Source organism: Marmota monax, unplaced genomic scaffold (genome assembly GCF_021218885.2).
Source record: "Marmota monax isolate L192 unplaced genomic scaffold, Marmota_monax_Labrador192_F-V1.1 WCK01_AAM20220418_F8-fsc00151, whole genome shotgun sequence".
Classification (NCBI taxonomy): Eukaryota; Metazoa; Chordata; class Mammalia; order Rodentia; family Sciuridae; genus Marmota; species Marmota monax.
In genome coordinates, this window is record NW_026694226.1 from 1181224 (window position 1) to 1203463 (window position 22240).

The 22240-nt window shown below is 38.6% G+C and overlaps 1 protein-coding gene across 1 annotated transcript; it reads left to right on the plus strand.

The window, feature by feature from the left end:
• Positions 1-1345: 1345 nt before the first annotated feature.
• Positions 1346-8843, plus strand: LOC124108318 (Golgi apparatus membrane protein TVP23 homolog B-like). Its single transcript, XM_046466797.1, has 2 exons — positions 1346-1356; positions 8483-8843. The coding sequence occupies exons 1-2, from the start codon at positions 1346-1348 to the stop codon at positions 8841-8843; spliced, it is 372 nt and encodes a 123-aa protein (XP_046322753.1).
• Positions 8844-22240: the final 13397 nt, after the last annotated feature.

The following is a 22240-nucleotide window of genomic DNA, read 5'->3' on the forward strand; positions in this document are numbered from 1 at the left end:
TTCTCTTCAACCCGATCTTGTCAGCTCATATCTCCTGCAGGAACTAGCAACAACCACAAAAACAAAATGACCTTTTGCTCCAACTAGCCAAAGAGGACAGCTGAAGACAGCTAAACTTTGCTCTGTGCAATATGGAGAGTAGAAAGCCATCACATTCCTCTCCACACAGCTTCCTGCTTTGCCATTACTTGGACACAGCATGCCCTTGAATACCCTACCTAGTATTTTCCTTCATGATGTCTTCTATTCAAAAAAAGTCTCTTTTCACTTATCAGAGAGAAAATTTGGCCTTTGCTTCTTGGGGATTGGCTTACTTGGTTTAGCATAATATTCTCCAACTCCATCCATTTACCTGCGAATGCAAAGGTGGATACTGAACCAAAATGGGGGTTGGGAATGGAGGAACTTTGGGCAAAGGGGAGGGTGAGGAGGGAAGGAGCATCGGGGCAGGAAAGATGGTAGAATGAGGTGGACATCATTACCCTAAGTACATGAATGACTACACATATGGTGTGACACTACAACACGTACAACCAGAGAAATGAAAAGTTGTGTTCCATTTGTGTACAATGAAGCAAAATGCATTGTGCTGGCATATATACCTAGTTAGAACAAATAAATAAAAAAGAAAATCTTGTTAAAAAAAAAAAGAAAGAAAGAAAAAAGTCTCTTTCCATCTACTTCCCCTTCAGGGCTCCCTCTCCGCTTCTATTCCCGTCACTCATTAAGTCAGTATTGGGGCATGTGGAGTTTATGTATTCCCTAATACAAACAGAGTTATTGGAGATTTTCAAGTTGGTTACCATGAAGTCAGATAGAATACCAACTTTTTTGCCTTCTAGCCATGGTAATATATTTATAAAATTTCCCTGATACTCATTTTCCTTTAAATCTCTAAAATGCTAGTAATAGCTGTCTCATAGATATTTTTCATAAAGATTATAAAAGATGATGTGTATGAGGCATTTAAAACATACTTGTCTCATAGCGAGCATTTAGTAGAGTAATAATATGGTACCAAGTCTAGACCCTAAGACAGAAGGGTCTTCTGTCTTATATACCTGTCAGGCTCAAATCTTAACATAGTATTTGGTACATGGTAGGCACTAAAAAACTATTTGATTAATTAATTAAGTAATGAAAGGCAGGGTGTATTTAGCCTTCTTCTTTTCCCACCTAGTCCCTAATAATAATAATAACAACAACCTCAACAACAACAACATCATAAACCCAAAGTTCCATTAGGCACAGTATCACTATCTAGTACACCAGGAGAGGTCAGCCATAATTTTTTAAAAAAAGTTCTCAGGGGGTATATGATAAGGTTAAATTTGGGAAAAGAACAATGCTCCAGGAGTACTTTGGACATGTGGACAGGCTGATAATTGGCCTGTGAAACGTGCTCCCACTGATCCAGTACTTACCCAACAAAGGCTCACCAGGTGAGCATGCAGACTTCTGCTACAGGTGCAGGAGAAAGGTGCTGGGACTCCCTCTGCCAGTTGTCTCCCTCACCCCAGAAGCCATTTGTGTCAGTTAAGAATTGGGTTCATCTGCAAGTAACAGAAATCTGCTTACCATGGTTTAAACATGTAATACTTTGTTATCATCAATTAATGAGAAATCTGAGCGTAGCAGCTACTGTCATAGGCTAAGCAGCTCAAAGATTTCAGGGCCAATGTCTCTGTGAGCCCTTCAGCCTTTTCCTCAGAGTCCCAGCATGCAAATATCATTATCATATTTCAGGCATGAAGAAGGAATGAAGAGAAGGGAAAAGCCATAGAGTATAGTATGTATATCAAGAAAACAAAAGTGTTTCCAAGAAATCTTACGCTTCAGTTTATGCATCATTGGTCAAAATTTTTATCACACTCCCACAGATATAAGAGAGATTTGGAAATGTGCAGACATGGAATGAAACAAAACAACTACAGAGAACAGTGACCATAGAAAAATGGGAAATGGACATAGGGAAGGAACCAGCATACTCTGCCTAGCATTGACTGGAGACTGGAGCGAATAGATTCTAATGGAGATCTTCATTTTTAATCACATCCTCAACCAAACTGTTAGAAAATATGAAATCTTTCAACAACTGTCTAAAATTCAATTGTCCTTTAGTCTCTTGCATTGGAGAGCTACCCCTGCTATTGGGTCAGTGGCAGCTGTTCACCTTGGAGAATGATGATGTTTATATGACAGTAAGGTCCATCTCATCCCCAGCCAAGAAAGGCTGCTTTTCTCCCCTCAGAAGAAGGCATCTCCTAACAAAAGAATAAGCTGGATCCATATCTTTTTCATTAGCTTACATATCAAGAAGGTAACTGAGTTTTTGCCTTCTGCACATAGAATCTACCTAAGGAAGCTTCACCACACCCACCTTGTTTTCCAGCAAATTAAAGACTCTCTTGCACTGAGCTTTGAACACCCCCAAAAGCATATACCCAACCTTTGTGGCTATGAAAAAATTAACTCATAGAGCACCAATATCCTCAGGTCAATCTGGAAATACCCCTAGCGCAGCCACTCTAATCTCACAAGAACCAAAGAGGCAGAACATGGGCCTCAAGTAATCACTTGCAGTGGGAAACTGAAATCTAACCCCTGCCAATCTTCCCAGCTCTCTAAAAAGTTAGGCAATGATTCCATCCTAAGTGAAAATTTCCAAATGCACAGACTATGAATTCTTAATCCCCCAAAGCATAATTTCTTCTTTCTCTGTATTTAACCAAGCACAAAAGAATACCCTCAGTTCACAATCCCTCACATTCCAAATTTCAAGCTGATCCCTAAGGCCAGTAGAGATGGATACTATATTTATACTAAAGGAAATACAGCCCAGAGGCCTTGAGCTTTGTTTCCAGCTGTGTTCCCAGAATGGGGAGCGAAGAATTCAGTGAAGAAAACTGGGCTCTTCACGATCTGGTTCCATTTACCTCTCTGGCCTCACCTCCTGCTGCTCCTACCTTGAACTCTCCTTTCAGTGTCCACACGACCACCCTCTCCCTGACTTCTTTACGCTCTCCAGCTGGGAATATGCCTCCATCTTGCTCCTGTCCTTCACCTGCCTAACCCCTACTTATTCCTTAGGATGCTGCTAGAATATCACCTCCAGATTAAAGATATCACCTCTTTGCCTCCATTCCATTTCCCTCATCAAGCATTTGACACATACATCACTATAATATAACTCTCACCCCCTGGTACCATCCTTCCCCCTAACCCCAACAGAAAGCTCCATGAGGGCAGCAGCTGCATCTGCCTTGCCCACAGGTGCATTCCCTGTGCCTTTGACTGTGATTGGCATATATAAGGCACTCCGTAAACATTTACTGAATGAATGAGAGAGGTATCTAAAAGCAGGTCAGACAGGTAACTTTATGTTCTCACTCAGAATTCACTGGCCAGAAGTTTCTTCAGCTCAGAAATCTAGATTTATGTTGCTGCTAAGAATATGCAGATGAAGGAAATAGGATGTGTATTATTCACGGTGTAGCACCACAACCAGGAGGATGATCCACTAATAGCTCAACTGGTGAAAGGTCAGAAGCATCATATTGGATATTGTTGATTGATGTGTCTGTATGCATTTTTTATAGGTTTAGGGAAAGATTGTTTTGACTTGTTTTCTTTTGTTTATAAGTATTCCCATATTATTTTCTCCCTCTGATCAGTTACAGCTGGTTTTGTCCAGGGCAATTTTAAACATCTTGTAAAAATTCAACCACCACCATGACTTTAAAGAGGGATGAACATACCAAAATGAATGTGGTCCCCAGACAAATCATCACAGCCCTTTGTCATTAAAATCAAAGTAGATACTATAATGTTGGGAGAACCTCAACAAGCCACAGGGAGAAGTAATAGGGAAAAGCATGAAATAAGCCCTTTTTCTTTAGATTTGAGGCTGTTTCCCCACAGGCAGAACCAGTCTGGCTGAATTAAAATCTATGCTCCACTGTGTTTGCTTTGTCATTCCAACCAGGCTACAGGTAATGGGGACATTCCTCTCTCTCCTTCAAATAACACCATGAACAGCACCATTCAATGTTCCGATTGTCTCTCAGAAGCCTGCCTTCACCCTGGGTCTAAAACTCTCTTAAATTAGTTACCACACTCCACTTGGCATTAAAGACATCTGTCCCTTCAAATAGTTGTGAACTCCTAGAGCCTGAAATGGGACCATTTCCTTCTACCTGTGTCCATAACACCAGGCCACTGGTACATTTCATGTATGTGTGTCTTGATCTTATCTTTTGGTGGTGGGGGAAAGCAGTGTCAAAGAGGATTGGAATGTTGAACATTTAATTAGAGTTCACTAAATATTTTTGATTGTCTAATTGATGTTAAATTTCATGAAATCAACAGTGTGTGCATTTCATTATTTCCCCCCACAATCTTGTGCCAGTTTTGTCACTGTAGCTTGAGTGTTTTTAAATACTTATTGAATTGCTTCAAAATTCCATTAACTTTTGCTTTTTATCTAGCATGCTTATTCTTTTAATCCATGAAATTTGACTAATGGAAATTGATTTCTTTCTCCTAGGTGTCATTTTCTTCCCACATCTAACCCACATCCTTTGTTGCTAAGCTCATACGGTTTCTGATGCAGTCATTTCTGGTGTTAGGTTTGTAAATGAAGCTTTTATTTCTTATATTTGAAGAATATTGCTTTGTTATCTTTCTAGGGGCAATCGATAGTTACATTCCATTCTTATAGAAGTTTGGAATTTTCACTTTTAGCATTTATTGCAATGATCTAAAAAACTTTCATCATGTAAAATAGGTTTAGTACTAGTCTATGGGCAGATATCTTAGTTATGCTTACTTTTATTCACTCTTACCTGCTATTAACTAGCTGTGTAACCTTAGGCAAACCACTAGACCTCTCTGAGCTTCAGTTCCCTCATCTGTCCCTGAGTTACAGGGTTGTAGGAAAATTTATGTAAAAAAAAAAAATGATTGAAAATGTTCTAGGAATTTGTCTGCTGCAGAATAGAGGGTTAAATAAGGGTCCAGTATCTTACTTAATCATCTTCCCAGAAAATCTCCTTTCTCTTTCTAGTCTATATACCCTAAGGACCTTGCCATCAGACTAATTAATAGTACTTTAATAGAGTTCTTTTAGAAGGAGACTTTGAAGGCCTGGAAAAAAAGTAATATTCAAAGAAAATAAATTGGGTGCAAGAAGAGAAGTGGTAGGGAAGAATTCAGGGACCAGAAGTATCACATGGTCCCATCAGACAGCATTGCATTGGGCTGTGGTTTCTGAATTCATCCAAAAATTTGTCTTCTGGGCTTATTCTTAACAACCAAACAAAAAGAGAACAAAACGTTGAGTTTTTCAGGATATTTGAAATTAGCTGAGTCACTTGGGAACAGTGTAGCCCTCTGAACTTTGACACTGGGTTCCACATCACTCTGATGAGAAGAGAAGAAAACAAGATAAAAAAACCTAAAATCTTTAAAAGTTAAGGTCGTCTGGAGTCTCTGAACCAGGAGTCTTACTGGCAATCGGCACATTACTCTTCCTCATGTCTGTAACACTTTGTAATGGTTACTGTGACATTCATCAACAAAATCAAATGATGGGTATGGTCAGGTGTACCTTACAGCTTTCCAATTCTCCTGTAAGGTGGGGATTTTCTATGAGAATCTTCAAAACACTTCTTAGGTTTATTAAGTGTCACTTCTGCTGCTCAGCAGTAATTAAACTGAAAGGAAAATGTCAAGAATGATAAATTACTATCACAGGTATATTCTTTCTTTTCTTTTCAGAAGCTAGTCAGCCCTGTGTCATGAGATTCAAAAATGTTAACTTGGAGGATATTGAAGAAGAAAGTCTTCCTGGTATATTATTTTAAATAAATGATGCTGCAAACTCATGTAAATTTTAAGGTATATGATTTAGATGTAATCTGTGGTGGTATGAATACTCCATGTTTATTCAATTTCACTAAGAGCTACTTGATCCTGCAGAACAGACTTCTATGCCTGAAACAGGCATGTGTGACCCAGTTTGCTATGTTACTAAGAGGAAATAACCTCATGTTTCAATATTCATCATTGGGAATGGAGTGAACATTAATTAATGATTTTTCTCAATCAAGCCCGTCATTATCAAAGACATAAATTTCCCAAGTTCCTTGCATTTCCATTGACTCCAAATAGAGCCTTGGGGATCATGAGGAACATCATTAAAAGCCAATTACTTTTCTGAGCATCATTTTTCAGATTATAAGTCTCATTATGTGAGATAATCAAATTTTCAGCCTCTTTTTCAAACAAATAGAAGTTAAGATAATAAGTAGGATGGAGGTATAGAGCAATTTGAAGACCCCAACAATTGATTAGTTTTGGATGATGATATCCAATTGCAATGAGAGAATGTGTAAAATCTAGAAACAGAATTTTCAAATCAGCAGTGCTAATGAGAATGTATCCATCTTTCTCACAGACAAGTTGTATCTCTGGATTGTAGTGAGACCCATCACTGCCTCACTCCCAGCCCAAACTACCTTCCTTTGATTCCTGCAAATTAGCTGAGAGGACAGAAAAGCCTACAGGGACACATATTTTCTGAGAAGCATAGACCCCATGTGTGGAGATTTGTATGTGGAACCCAATGCAGAGAAGCCTTGACAACAGTGTACTCGAGGATTTTGGTATTTGGAGGTACTTTATAGATCAAAGACTCAAAAGAATTAGGTAGTGAGAAAAAAAGTTTTATTTTCTTCATAGGAGAGTACTCTACTGGAAGAATGTCTTCTAGATACTGAGAATTGTGATGGTAACTATGCACATGGTAGCACTTGGAACAATTTGAGTATCAGCCAAATTAGCCAGTTAAGGACAATGTCCCCCACCCACATGATCAGTTGGAAGAATTTAAGATTAAACAGCTCTCACTCTGAGGATAAACAAAGAGGAAAAATCCAACTGATGAACTATAAGAAGGGATTTCAAAGAAAGAAAAATGAACCAAGATTTTTAAGATTCAAAATATTCAGACTCTTGTATTGGCTGTGGTAACTATGTGATACTGACCAACTGATTGACTGGTTTAAATTAGTAATTATTTAAAGCAAATATAAGCCAAAGCATTTCCAGATGTAAATTCATATACCTAGTACAATGAATCTGAAATAAACATAACATGTTTAAAAAAAATGTCCAGCCAGGCATTGTGGCACACACCCATAATCCCAGCAACGTGGGATGCTGAGGTAGGAGGACATCAAGTTTAAAGCCAGCCTCAGCAACTTAGTGAGATCCTTTCTCAAAAAAAAAAAAAAAAAAAATTAAAAAGGGCTGGGGATGTGGCTCAGTGGTTAAGCACCACTAGGTTAAATTTCCAGTATAAAAAAAAATAAAAAAAATGAGCAAAGAATGTTCATCACAGTCACAGCATTAAACCAAACTACATTATAATTAAGTTGCTAAAAATCCAGTGATTAAGAAACATAAGTCTTGACAGGTGCGGAGGCACGTGCCTGCAATCCCAGCAACTAGGGAGGCTAAGCCAGGGGGACTGCAAGTTCAAAGCCAGCCTCAGCAATTTAGCAAGGCCCTAAGCAACTCAGTGAAACCATGACTCAAAATAAAATGCTTTTTTTTTTAAAAAAAAAAAAAAAAAAGGCAAGGGAATGTGGGAATGTTGCTCAGTGGTTAAGCTCCCCTGGGTTCAATCCCCAGTCTCTAAGTCTTAAAAACACCCAGATGAGGTGCATGACATTCCTACAAAGGAACAACAACAAAACCTCTCTAAGATTTCTTGTAGGAATTCATGAAATCTAGAAGACAATGGAATGACATGTTTAAATGAGAAGAGGGGAATCAGAGTCAACCTAGATTCTGTATCCAGTAAAAAAAATTCTTCAAAAAATTCTTCCAAAAAAAGACAAAATAAGAACTTCATAAGAGAATATCAAAGAATTTGTCAGCAGCACACCCACACTAAAAAGGAATATTAAAGGAAGTTCTACAAGTATCAGGAAAATGATGCCAGATTGAAATTCTACACAAAAGAATGGAGAGTTCCAGAAGTGGTAAATATGCAAATCACAATAAAATTGTTTTCTCATTTATTAATTTTTTAGTGCTTAAAGCAAAGTAACAATAATGTACTGTAAGGTTTGGGATCTATGTAGAAATAAAATAGGCCCATTAGAGCCCAAAGGATGGAAAAGGGATAATGAAATTTTCCTGCTGTCTTACATTTCATGTGAAGTCATGTAATATTATTTAATGGTAGATACTTATAAGTTTAAAACTAGGTACTATAAACCATAGAGTAACCACTTAAAATAGGAGAATAGCTAATAAACTAATAGTTGACATACTAAAAATTGACTAATATAAAACAAAGAACATAAAAGGAGCATGAAGAAATGAGACAAATAGAAAACAAGTAGAAAAAAATGTTAAGAGGTGAGGGACTGTAGGTGTGGAGAGAGGATGAAGCTGGTGGTCCTTCCTACAGGAACAGCAATGATAACACTGAAGATATTTCATTGTTTGATGCAGAAGAAGAGACAACTAATAGACTAAGAAAGTCCAAAGTCAGACATCCAGTGGCATCATTTTTCCATGTGTTCTTCCAAGTCAGTGACATTATAGTCTATCCTCTCTGTGAATGGCTCAGCAGCAGCTTTATTGCCTGTACAGTGACAATTTTCTCATTGTCTTGTGACTTTTGGGCAGTGAAGAATGTCACAGGTAGACTGATGGTTTTCCTTTGGTGGTGGAATCATACTGATGAGTATGGAAAGAGTCATTGGGTGTTTGAGCTAAGGAAGTCATCTCCTCAAGAAAATAAAACTGAATCAAGAACCTTTGGTTAGGACTGGCTGCCTGTCCAGTGCTGTGGTGGGTATTTGCCTATAGTGCTTTCTTCCTTTTCAGAGTGAAGTGGATGGCTGTGGTTACCATGGTTGTGGTACAACAAGGTGCCAACCTGTATGATTACATCAGGTGCAAAGTGGGTAGCCATAAGAATTGAACAAGTATGGCTACCCTGTATCTTGGAAAGCAGTTTTTAAAACAAAACACCAGAGTTGGTCAGAATTCTTGAATAGAAAGCAAGCTTATGTACTCCGTGACATTGGGGAATGACTGATGATATTCTTGTTTATGAATTGTTTGGAGCTCAGTCCAGTTAAAATGAGGAGTATTGGGTTGGTTTGTTTGGTTTGCTTTTTTCACTTAAAAAGTAGTATGAAAACTGGTTTGCTTGTTTTTTTTTTTTTTTAATAATGTTTTAATTTTCTTTCTCTTGTAGTTGGGGCTGGGAAGTATGCTGTCTCTATAAACATTGTCAGAATTTATTTTATGGTGAACGTATGTAAGCAAATAGTAATGTATCAGTATATCCCAAATTAATGGATTCATTTACATGTGTTACAGAGATATTTGCATTTTGATCCATAGAACATAGGATGTTTCTAGTCTATGTCAAAGGTCTATGTGTTTATACATTATTTCTGTAGGTTATTTTCAGAAATAAGTTGATCCCATTGTTAACAGTGAGCACTTGGCTTGGGTATGAGTTAGGCTAGTAGTATTAACTGTTTCTAAAACTTTCTTTTATCTTTATACTGAAGCAACTCATTTACTTAAGGAATAAATAATATAAATGGAATCTTCTTAGTTTATATTTAAGGGCTACACAAGGATTGCTGCTATTCTATTTATTTCATGGAAAGGATAGCCAGATTTTATTTTGGAACTTCCTAGAAATTCTTCAGTGCTCTTTTGGCTACTAAAAATCTTATATTACTAAATGAATATTATTCTTATATCATAGTAAGAATAATCATTTAAATAATTGGCATAATAAATGCCTAAAAGACATTTTATGAATCTAATTTTTCTTGCTATAATGGGGATATTATAAATAATACATTTGTATTAATAATGTTTCTTTAAAAGGGCAATATATATAATGCAAATTAAAACAATCTACAAACTGTTGTAGGCACCTGTAAATTCTGTTGTAGGTACTATAAACTTTGTTGGTATCTTTTTTGGTGGGGGAGTAGGGGAGGAGCACTCAACCACATCCCCAGCCCTATTTTTGTATTTTATTTAAAGACAGGGTCTCACTGAGGTGCTTAGCACCTTGCTTTTGCTGAGGCTGGCTTTGAACTCAGGATCTTCTTGCCTCAGCCTCCCAAGCTGCTGGGATTACAGGTGTGCGCCACTACGCCCTCCCGGTTGGAGTCTTTTTTTTTTTTTTCCCCCATAAAATGGCCTTTTTTTTTTAAGGGAGAGAGAGAGAGAGAGAGAAGAGAGAGAGAGAGAGAGAGAGAGAGAGAGAGAGTTTTAATATTTATTTTTTAGTTTTTGGCAGACACAACATCTTTGTTTGTATGTAGTGCTGAGGATCGAACCCGGGCCGCACGCATGTCAGGTGAACGCGCTACCACTTGAGCCACATCCCCAGCCCTTGTTGGAGTCTTTTAATCAATAGATTACGTTGTGAATTGTATCTGTACATTGTTAAAATATTTTAAAGACGTTTTGTTTTAGTTGAATAAATGTCTTTGTGAGTGATAGCTTGGAAGGTGCACAACTTTACATATGTATAAAACTCTATTGTTTACCAAGTGATGGGGTAGCCAGTGTCCCAGAAGAAGAAGTTCCTGCTACGAGGTGTAAGCTGCCTGGAAAAATTAAAAGGTCTAAAATAATTTATAAGAAATAAAGACAAAGCCAGAAATTAGATTTGGGAAACATGGCGTTTGATGGATATTCCAGCCCTGATAGAAACTGGAACTGAATGACTGAAAAAGGCCCCAATTTTTTATTTAAGAGGAAGTTCATCAAACAGGCAGAAGGTTTCAGTGTGGGAGGGGTTTTGTTTCAGTGCTTGGCAGGTTACTCGCACCTCCCAGAGGCTGTGAGCTGAGACAGGGTGCCCACATGAATTGGCCTTTCTTGAACCAGGGAATTTCAACGAGAAGTTCCCAGAAAAGCAGCTTTCCTGCCAAACCCATAATTCATCTATGGCTTCCAACAAAAAAAGTTAAGAATTATACTGGTGCCCCCAGGATTTGCTGCGTCACCTCAGGCCCTTAGGAATGAAGCCAACTGATCATGGATGGAAACCTCTGAAACTCTGAGTAAAACAAGCCTTTCCTTCTCTAAGTTGATTTTCTCAGGTATTTTTTCCACAACAACAAAAAAAATGAACACACAAAATTTGAGCTTATTCAAAATAGTCAAGCTAGGCAGTCAGGGAACAATCTCTCAAAGTCTTTTCTCTGGGAACTATAAGAAGGCTTCCTGGGCTTGCTAAATTCCGTGTAAAGAGTTCCAGGAATCAGAGCCTCGGGCGCTTTGCTCCCATCTGCTTCCTCTTTCGCTTCGCTCCAGGCAGAGAAGCTGAGTGTGTAATCAGCAGTGGAATGTAAGTACCCGAGGCAAAGAAAGCTCAGTGCGCCCCGCCTTTTTTTTTTCTTTTTTTCCTTTTTTTTTTTTTGAATATTTTTTATACAGGGAGAGTTTGTGGATTGGGATTGTTGGCGGGGCTGTGGTTTCTTCCACTCCGAGGGAGCCGCCATTTGCTTTCTGCTTGCTGTCTTGATGGCTCCGTATACATTGTCCGGCAGCCGCACCTAGAGGTTGGAGCTGGGCTGTGTGCCGAGCCCTGTCCTCCGAAGGCTGGACTGCAGCCTCGAGCTCCTCGGTGGCCTGTTCGCTGCTGCACCTTCGGGCAGAGCCTGCTCTGGGGTCATTCTGCACCCCCCTGCCAGGGGACCCGTGCTCCGGAGGAGGGGGATGGAGAGCCTCGGCGGCAGCCGCTTGGGCCCCAGGGGCCGGGCACCGGGCTGAAGAGCTGCGGAGGCCAGGGCGGCTCTGCTACGGTCGCACATGAGCGCAGCGCCCGTGAGCGCGGCCCAGAGACGGAGGCGACGGCGGCAGGGTTTCATTCCTAGAAATCTGGACTGGAAACAGAAGCAGCAGTTTGTATAATCCAAGAACTTGCTTATGCCAGGAAGCTGTAAGGGCAACATGAATATCACTGAGGAGATCTAACATGGTGGCAGGCGCAGAGAGATCAAGTCTCTGACATCTTCAACTGCGCGGGCATAGGGAGCCGTAAACTGTCTAAATGCTGTTTGCTCAGGATCACTAGGCAATGCTGAGCTGACGTGGATCTGGGGTGTACAGGCTGGGCCCCTCAGAGCACACACACAGAGCCCGAATCGGAGGCAATTAAGCTCCGGTTCGCCTGCTTCATGTGACTCAGCACTAACGATCCCACTGAAATAACTGGTTGGCCCTTAGGAACTTACAGAGGTAAAAGCCAACCGAGCCTTCATAGGCAGTGGCCACAGGACTGAAACGGGGATTGGGAGAGACAGTCAGGACCCACCCGTTGCATTGGTCACTCGGCAAAGGGAACGAACGGTCACCATTTGCATGGGAAACCACCATGGCAGAGAAATGGCGTCACGGGCGGAGGAGATAACTGCATTGAAACCAGCGCGACAAGTGTGTAATCCCCTAGTCATCTCTCTCCACACAGCAGGGAAAACTTAAGGGCCACTCCCAGCTCTCCTGTGAACGCAATAACCAGACCGAGGGAATCAGGAGTGGCGCGGGACACGCGGCGCGGAACTCCCGGCTACCGCTCCCACCAGTGCTGACAACTGAGGGCTCTTGCACCAGCTACCGGGGGCGTGGCTACAGGAGGGCAAGCAAATTCACTGGGAGATCTCAGCCCCAAGCTCTACAAACTTAGGGTCTGAGGAAGGCAAACAGGGAGAGTGAGCCCAGGTGTTCATGAAAACAGGGCTCCCAGGAGCAGCAGACCTGGCGTGTAGACAGTATTGTGGTGAGCACCACAGGTGAGCACGGCCTGGCTTGAGGAAACACAAGACAAGGCCCTAGACACTCAGGATTGGAGACCCGCCGAGTCTAGGAGAAAGAGCTGTGCACAGTGAATGGTTCCCACCTACTGAGAGGAGAAGCTTGGCCCAGTGGGCACAGCTCCACCTACTGGAAGAGAAGTTAATAGAACTCTAGGACTGCATTTATTATTATTATTATTATTATTATCATTTTTTTCTTTTTCTTTTTTTTCTTTTTTTCTTTTTTCCTTCTTTTTCTTTCATTTTCAATTTTTATTTGTTGATGTTCTTTTACTTTTTTTCAATGTTTCTATTTTTTAATTTTTAATTTTATTATTATTATTTTTAATTTTCATTTTCATTTTTTTATTATCATTATTATTTTTGTTAATTTTTTTTCTCGTCTTTTCTTTCTTTCTTTATTATCTAATCTTTGTTATTTTTGTTCCTTTTGTCTTTTCATTTCTTTTCAATTTTCTTATTCCCCCTTCCTTGAATTCTACCTGCCTACTCTCACTCTCTTTAGTGACTTCTTCCCTTCCCTTCTAATATCTTTCCGACCAAGCATCAAATAAATCTATAAGAGTAAACAGAAACTCAGCAGTCAAACAGAACAAGAAGTAACATGAGCAACATAAAAAAGCAAGGAAGAAAAGGAGTACAAACAATGAAGGACAGCCTAAATATTCAGGAGGACCTAGAGTCAGCAGAAAAATGGTCATATAAAGAACTCAAGGAATACCTTAGACAAATGGAATGGAACCTTAAAGAAGATACGAGACAGCAAATCCAAACAGTGAAAGAACACTTTGAAAATGAATTACATAAACAGATAAAAGAAGAAGTTAAGCATCTTTATCAGGAGATAGAGATTATAAAAAAAAAACCAAACAATAATTCTAGAAATGAAGGAAACGATAAACCAAATTAAAAACTCAATTGAGAGTATCACCAACACAGTGGAGCAAGTAGAAGCCAGAACATCAGATAATGAAGACAAAATATATCATCTTGAAAAGAGCCTAACCAACTCAGAAAGGCTGGTTAAAAACCACGAGAAAAACATCCAAGAGATATGGGACAACATAAAAAAACCAAACCTACGAGTCATTGGGATAGAAGAAGGTACAGAGATTCAAACCAAGGGAATGAGTAGCCTGCTGAATGAAATAATTACAGAAAACTTTCCAGAAATAAAAAAGGAAACGGATATACAAATTGTAGATGCATACAGGACACCAAGCTACAAGAGAAAGGAGGCAGATTACATTCAGGGGTAAACCAATAAGGTTAACAACGGATTTTTCATCACAGATGCTGAAAGCGAGAAGATCCTGGAACAACGTATTTCAAACACTGAAAGACAATGGATGCCAACCAAGAATTCTGTATCCAGCAAAATTAAGCTTCAGGTACGACAACGAAATAAAAATCTTTCATGATAAACAAAAGCTAAAAGAATTTGCAGCCAGAAAACCAGCATTGCAAAGCATCTTGAGCAAAAAACTACACGAGGAAGAAATGAAAAACAATAACCAAAACCATCAGTGGGAAGTGCCTCTATAAAGACAGAGGGCGGGGGGAAAGCTAACCATGGAGAAACAAACTAAATTAAAAAAAAAAAAAAGAAGATAAATAATCAAACATGGCTGGAAGTACAAGCCATATATCAATAGTAACTCTAAACGTTAATGGCTTAAACTCTCCAATAAAGCGACATAGGCTGGTAACATGGATTAAAAAAACAAATCCAACAATATGCTGCCTCCAGGAGACACATCTGATTGGAAAAGACATACACAGGCTGAAGGTGAAAGGTTGGGAAAAAATATACCACGCACACGGTCCTCGTAAGCAAGCAGGGGTGGCCATCCTCATATCGAATAAAATTGACTTCAAGACTAAATTAATCAAAAGGGATAAGGAAGGACATTATATACTGTTAAAAGGAACCATTCACCAACAAGACATAACAATTATCAATATTTATGCACCAAACAATGGTGCTGTGACATTCATAAAACAAATTCTCCTCAAGTTCAAGAATCAAATAGACCACAACACAATAATTATGGGTGACTTCAACACACCTCTCTCACAATTGGACAGATCCTCCAAACAAAAGCTGAATAAAGAAACTATAGAACTCAATATCACAATCAACAACCTAGACGTAACCGACATATATAGAATATATCAACCATCATCAAGTGGATATACTTTTTTCTCAGCAGCACATGGATCCTTCTCAAAAATAGACCATATATTATGCCATAGGGCAACCCTCAGTAAATATACAGGGGTGGAGATAATACCATGCATTTTATCTGATCATAATGGAATGAAACTGGAAATCAATGATAAAAGACGGAAGGAAAAATCCTACATCACATGGAAAATGAACAATATGTTACTGAATGATCAATGGGTTACAGAAGACATAAAGGAGGAAATCAAAAAACTCTTAGAGATAAATGAAAATACAGACACAACATATCAGAATCTATGGGACACAATGAAAGCAGTTTTAAGAGGGAAATTCATCGCTTGGAGGTCATTCCTCAAAAAAAGGAAAAACCAACAAATAAATGAGCTCACACTTCATCTCAAAGCCCTAGAAAAGGAAGAGCAAAACAACAGCAAATGTATCAGAAGGCAAGAAATAATTAAAATCAGAGCGGAAATCAACGAAATTGAAACAAAAGAAACTATTGAAAAAATTAACAAAACTAAAAGTTGGTTCTTTGAAAAAATAAATAAGATCGACAGACCCTTAGCCATGCTAACGAAGAGAAGAAGAGAGAGAACTCAAATTACTAACATACGGGATGAAAAAGGCAATATCACAACAGACGCTACAGAAATACAGAAGACAATTAGAAATTATTTTGAAAACCTATATTCCAATAAAATAGAAGATAGTGAAGACATCGATAAATTCCTTAAGTCATATGATTTGCCCAGACTGAGTCAGGAGGATACTCACAACTTAAACAGACCAATAACAATAGATGAAATAGAAGAAGCAATCAAAAGACTTCCAACCAAGAAAAGCCCAGGACCGGATGGGTATACAGCGGAGTTTTACAAAACCTTTAAGGAAGAATTAATACCAATACTTTTCAAGTTATTTCAGGAAATAGAAAAAGAAGGAGCTCTGCCAAATTCATTCTATGAGGCCAACATCACCCTGATTCCAAAACCAGACAAAGACACCTCAAAGAAAGAAAACTACAGACCAATATCTCTGATGAACCTAGATGCAAAAATCCTCAATAAAATTCTGGCGAATCGGATACAAAGGCACATCAAAAAAATTGTGCACATTGATCAAGTAGGATTCATCCCTGGGATGCAAGGATGGTTCAATATACGGAAATCAATAAATGTTATTCACCACATCAATAGACTTAAAAATAAGAACCATATGATCATCTCAATAGACGCAGAAAAAACATTCGACAAAGTACAGCATCGCTTTATGTTCAAAACATTAGAAAAACTAGGGATAACAGGAACTTACCTCGACATTGTAAAAGCTATCTATGCTAAGCCTCAGGCTAGCATCATTCTCAATGGAGAAAAATTGAAGGCATTCCCCCTAAAATCTGGAACAAGACAGGGATGCCCTCTATCACCACTTCTATTCAATATAGTTCTCGAAACACTGGCCAGAGCAATTAGACAGACGAAAGAAATTAAAGGCATAAAAATAGGAAAGGAAGAACTTAAATTATCACTACTTGCAGATGACATGATTCTATACCTAGAAGACCCAAAAGGGTCTACAAAAAAACTACTAGAACTAATAAATGAATTCAGCAAAGTGGCAGGATATAAAATCAACACGCATAAATCAAAGGCATTTCTGTATATCAGCGACAAAACTTCTGAAACGGAAATGAGGAAAAACACTCCATTCACAATATCCTCAAAAAAAATAAAATACTTGGGAATCAACCTAACAAAAGAGGTGAAAGATTTATATAATGAAAACTACAAAACTCTAAAAAGAGAAGTAGAAGAAGATCTTAGAAGATGGAAAAATATACCCTGTTCATGGATAGGCAGAACTAACATCATCAAAATGGCGATATTACCAAAAGTTCTCTATAGGTTTAATGCAATGCCAATCAAAATCCCAATGGCATTTATTGTAGAAATGGATAAAGCAATCATGAAATTCATATGGAAAAATAAAAGACCCAGAATAGCAAAAGCAATTCTAAGCAGGAAGTGCGAATCAGGCGGTATAGCAATACCAGACTTAAAACTATATTACAGAGCAATAGTAACAAAAACAGCATGGTACTGGTACCAAAACAGGAGGGTGGACCAATGGTACAGAATAGAGGACACAGAGACTAATCCACAAAGCTACAACTATCTTATATTTGATAAAGGAGCTAAAAGCATGCAATGGAGGGAGGATAGCATCTTCAACAAATGGTGCTGGGAAAACTGGAAATCCATATGCAACAAAATGAAACTGAATCCCCTCCTCTCGCCATGCACAAAAGTTAACTCAAAATGGATCAAGGAGCTTGATATCAAATCAGAGACTCTGCGTATGATAGAAGAAAAAGTTGGCGCCGATCTACATATTGTAGGGTCGGGCTCCAAATTCCTTAATAGGACACCCATAGCACAAAAGTTGATAACAAGAATCAACAAATGGGACTTACTTAAACTGAAAAGTTTTCTCTCAGCAAGAGAAACAATAAAAGAGGTAAATAGGGAGCCTACATCATGGGAACAAATTTTTACTCCTCACACTTCAGATAGAGCCCTAATATCCAGAGTATACAAAGAACTCAAAAAATTAAACAATAAGAAAACAAATAACCCAATCAACAAATGGGCCAAAGACCTGAACAGACACTTCTCAGAGGAGGACATACAATCAATCAACAAGTACATGAAAAAATGCTCACCATCTCTAGCAGTCAGAGAAATGCAAATCAAAACCACCCTAAGATACCATCTCACTCCAGTAAGATTGGCAGCCATTATGAAGTCAAACAACAACAAGTGCTGGTGAGGATGTGGGGAAAAGGGTACTCTTGTACATTGCTGGTGGGACTGCAAATTGGTGCGGCCAATCTGGAAAACAGTATGGAGACTCCTGGGAAAGCTGGAAATGGAACCACCATTTGACCCAGCTATTGCCCTTCTTGGACTTTTCCCTGAAGACCTTAAAAGAGCATACTACAGGGATACTGCTACATCGATGTTCATAGCAGCACAATTCACAATTGCTAGACTGTGGAACCAACCCAGATGCCCTTCAATAGATGAATGGATAAAAAAAATGTGGCATTTATACACCATGGAGTACTATGCAGCACTAAAAAATGACAAAATCATAGAATTTGCAGGGAAATGGATGGCACTAGAGCAGATCATGCTTAGTGAAGCTAGCCAATCCCTAAAAAACAAATACCAAATGTCTTCTTTGATATAATGAGAGCAACTAAGAACAGAGCAGGGAGGAAGAGCAGGAAGAAAAGATTAACATTAAACAGATACATGAGGTGGGATGGAAAGGGAGAGAAAAGGGAAATTGCATGGTAATGGAGGGAGACCCTCATTGTTATACAAAATTACATATAAGAGGTTGTGAGGGGAATGGGAAAATAAACAAGGAGAGAAATTAATTACAGTGGATGGGGTAGTGAGAGAAGATGGGAGGGGAGGGAGGGGGGATAGTAGAGGATAGTAAAGGTAGCAGAATACAACAGTTACTAATAGGGCATTATGTAAAAATGTGGATGTGTAACCGATGTGATTCTGCAATCTGTATTTGGGGTAAAATTGGGAGTTCATAACCAACTTGAATCTGTTGTATGAAATATGATATGTCAATAGCTTTATAATGTTTTGAAAAACCAATAAAAAAATAAATTTAAAAAAAAAGAATTATACTGGTAATTACATACATACACTAATTAAAAGAAATTATCATTTTATTTAATAAAAAATAGCAAGTCCCATCTTCCGCTTTGTGATACTGATAATAGAAGGCATTCCTAAATGATAGATAGATAATTTAATAGCTCCTACTAAGATAATTGACTTACCTTTCAGGAAAGAAAAATAAAATTAGGTCCCTATCTCAGGTAGCACACAAAATAAATGTGAAAATGTTTAATGAGTTGAATATAAAAAGTAAAATCATAAATGAACTGTAAGGAAATACATCGGGAATTACCTAACATTAGGATTAATAGGTTTTTAAAGCAAAGTGATAAAAACAGAAACCATAAAGGTATATTTTTGTACAATAAAACTTTATTATTTTGCTTTACTCAATGGAGAAGAAATAAAAATGGCCAAGAAACAGACAAAACATACTTTATGGTCTTTAAGAAGGACACTGAGAAGCCAATTTCTACAGATCTAATTGGAAACTATTTTAAGGATATTAAATCATCTGATGTTGGTGAGGATATGTGGACTCAAGCATTCCCATAAACCACAGAGGAAGCATGAACACAGGCAGGGCTTCCACATGACAATTTACAGTATTATCTTGTGCTTTAAAATATCCATTCCCCTTTCTAGAAATTTTGTTCAGCTTTTAGATTCATTCAACAGTATTCAACATACCTACAAAGATTTCCTAATAGACAACATCTTGATATGAGGAATCAATTATGCACATCCATGAACTGTAATACTCTACAATTATTTAAATTATGTCATGTGTGTTGTTGTGCTGGGGATCAATCCAAGGGCCTTGTGCATGCTAGGCAAGCACTCTACCACAGAACCACATCCCCAGGCCAAAGTATGGTTATGTTTTGTTTTTAATATTTGATGACATAGGATAATGCTCAAAATTTAGTCAAATTCTAAAAGTACATGAAACTGCAATGATAAAAATGTTAGCAAATGAGAGAATATATTTCCGTGAAAAAAGACTATAATTGCATATCCAAAAATGCTATTTCCATTTTAAAACAAAAGATGATAATGATATATCCCAAAATGTTCCTGGTGATTACATATGGAAATTGAGATAAGTGATCTTTTATAGTTTTTATACCTTTGTTTATTTTTATACATATTCTATTTTATACTTTCATGAATTTAATCAATTAATAGTGGGTAAAGATGTGTTACTGTCATAATAAGATAACTAAAAATATATCTGAAAAATATAAATAAATACCAAATGAAGGTACTCTTGCTTTCCTATACCATCCAATCCAAGGGAATCTTACAGCAAAGTAAGGTTTTTTTCCTTCCTACTGAGCTCCCTCCCCTAAAATGACACTCACCTGTTGCAGAAGACAGAACAATGCCACTCTCAGAAAGAAAGTCCGTTCTAATTCCCAAAACTTTTGAATATTGCCCTATATGATACAAGGGTGTTTACACGATTGAATTAAGAGTGGAGGAATAATTCTGAGTTATGCCAGGTATGTCCAATGGAATCAGAGTTTTTATCAGAGCAAAGCAGAGAGTCAGTCATGGGAGATGAAGAAACAAGAGGCTGGGGTGACATAAGGAAAGGGTCAAGAGCCCAGAAATGCAGAAAAACTCTAGAAGCTGAAAACAGGAAGTAAATTCTTCTCTGGAGCCTGCATCAGGAACACAGTCCTGCCAACACCTGGATTTAGACTTCTGACCTCCGGAACTTTAAGAGATTTAATTTTGTGTTGTTTTAAGTTCCCACCTTTGTAGTAATTTGTCACTGCAATGAAAGGAACCTAGCACATTTGTACACCTTTTCAGTGACCTCATTGACCCACTAGAACTTCCTCTGCTACTAAATTAAAATTTCTTTCCATTCCATGTCTTAAACAGACCTAAGGACTCCCCGTATACAGAGCAGCTGGTGTCCTGGGTGGAATGGCCAGGCTGCCTCTGGCTGCCATTTAGAAACTGCCCAGCCACAACCAGGAAGACTCGTATTTCTCTTGGTGATGAAAAGGTAAGTTTACAAGCAATTTTTGAAGGAGTAACTATGTGATGATCACAGCTTCAGTGCAACCGCTGTGACAAAGGAGAAATCTATTTTGAAGTGCAATTCTTGAGCAGCCAGAAGGGCTAGGGGAGACTGGCTGAAATCACAGATAAATGGATTGGTATATGACTAAAACAAAGATACTCTGGACTCTACGACAGTGATAAATTGCTGAAAGTTTCAATCTGATGATTAAAGTATTGGGGATATAGTGAAAATGTGGGTGGTTGAAAGAAGATAAATTTGTTAATCCCATTTTCTGCATGGCTGACCAACATGTATCCATTATCACTTCCATTCAAGAGCTCCAAGGAAAGAAAACCAGTCAACTCTAGTTTGCAAAGCCAAACTGAGCCTTTAGGAACTACAGAAGGCACCCTATAGGATAAAGTTATGATGATGGCCAGAGGCGATGGCACATGCCCATAATCCCAGAAACTCAGAAGACTGAGGCAGGAGGATCATAAGTTCAAGAGCAGCCTGGGCATCTTAGCAAGACCCTGTCTCAAAATAAGAAATAAAAAGGGCTAGAGACATAGCTCAGGGGTAGAGCACCTCTGGGTTCAATCCCCAGTACTATTAAAAAAAATGATGAAGACAGAAAATTTGTATTTACTAAATGATCCAGGTACTTTTTTACATGCTTTATATAAAACAATTCACTTATTATCAAAAAAGTTGAAAAATGCTGAACTAGAATATGTCACTTCAATTCTCTAAAAATAAGGGAATGCTTCTATCCTTTTCCCCATCTGTCCCCTGTCTCCATTTCCCTGTCCTAACTTTACTTTCCTAGCCCTCTGGGCACCAAGGTTTTGTTTGTTTGGTACCAAGGATCGAACCCAGGGGTGCTTAACCATTGGACCCATCCCCAGCCCTTTTTATTTATTCATTTTTTAGACAGGGTCTTGCTAAGTTGCTTAGAGCCGTGCTAAGTTGTTGAGGCTGGCTTTGAACTTGCAATCCTCCTGCCTCAGGTTCCCAGGGCCTGGGATCATGGGTGTGAGCCATTTCACCTGGCTGGACACCACGTTTTATCATTTGAACTATTTTTTTGTTGTTGTTTTTATCACTACTCTCAACTTTTTTGCACCACTATCTTCCTTCACATTCCCTAGAATTTGTACCCATAGCAAGCTCTTTCCTGAGCCCATGATCATAGTTTGGAGGATATCACGCAGTTTTCCAATTGCTTCCACCCTACATCGAGAGTCTCATCTGTGGTCTCCTGGCTTCCCTCATCCTTTGTTCTGCCTTTGTTCATCTCTCATTACTCCCTGAAGTGACATGGAATCTCCATCATCAGGTCTTTAAGCTTTCTGCCCAGCCCTCTACAATCCCAGCTCTCTCCAGGGACTCTCTCACTCCCAATTTTATGCAAATTTCACTTTTCTGTCTTCTCTCTTAGCAC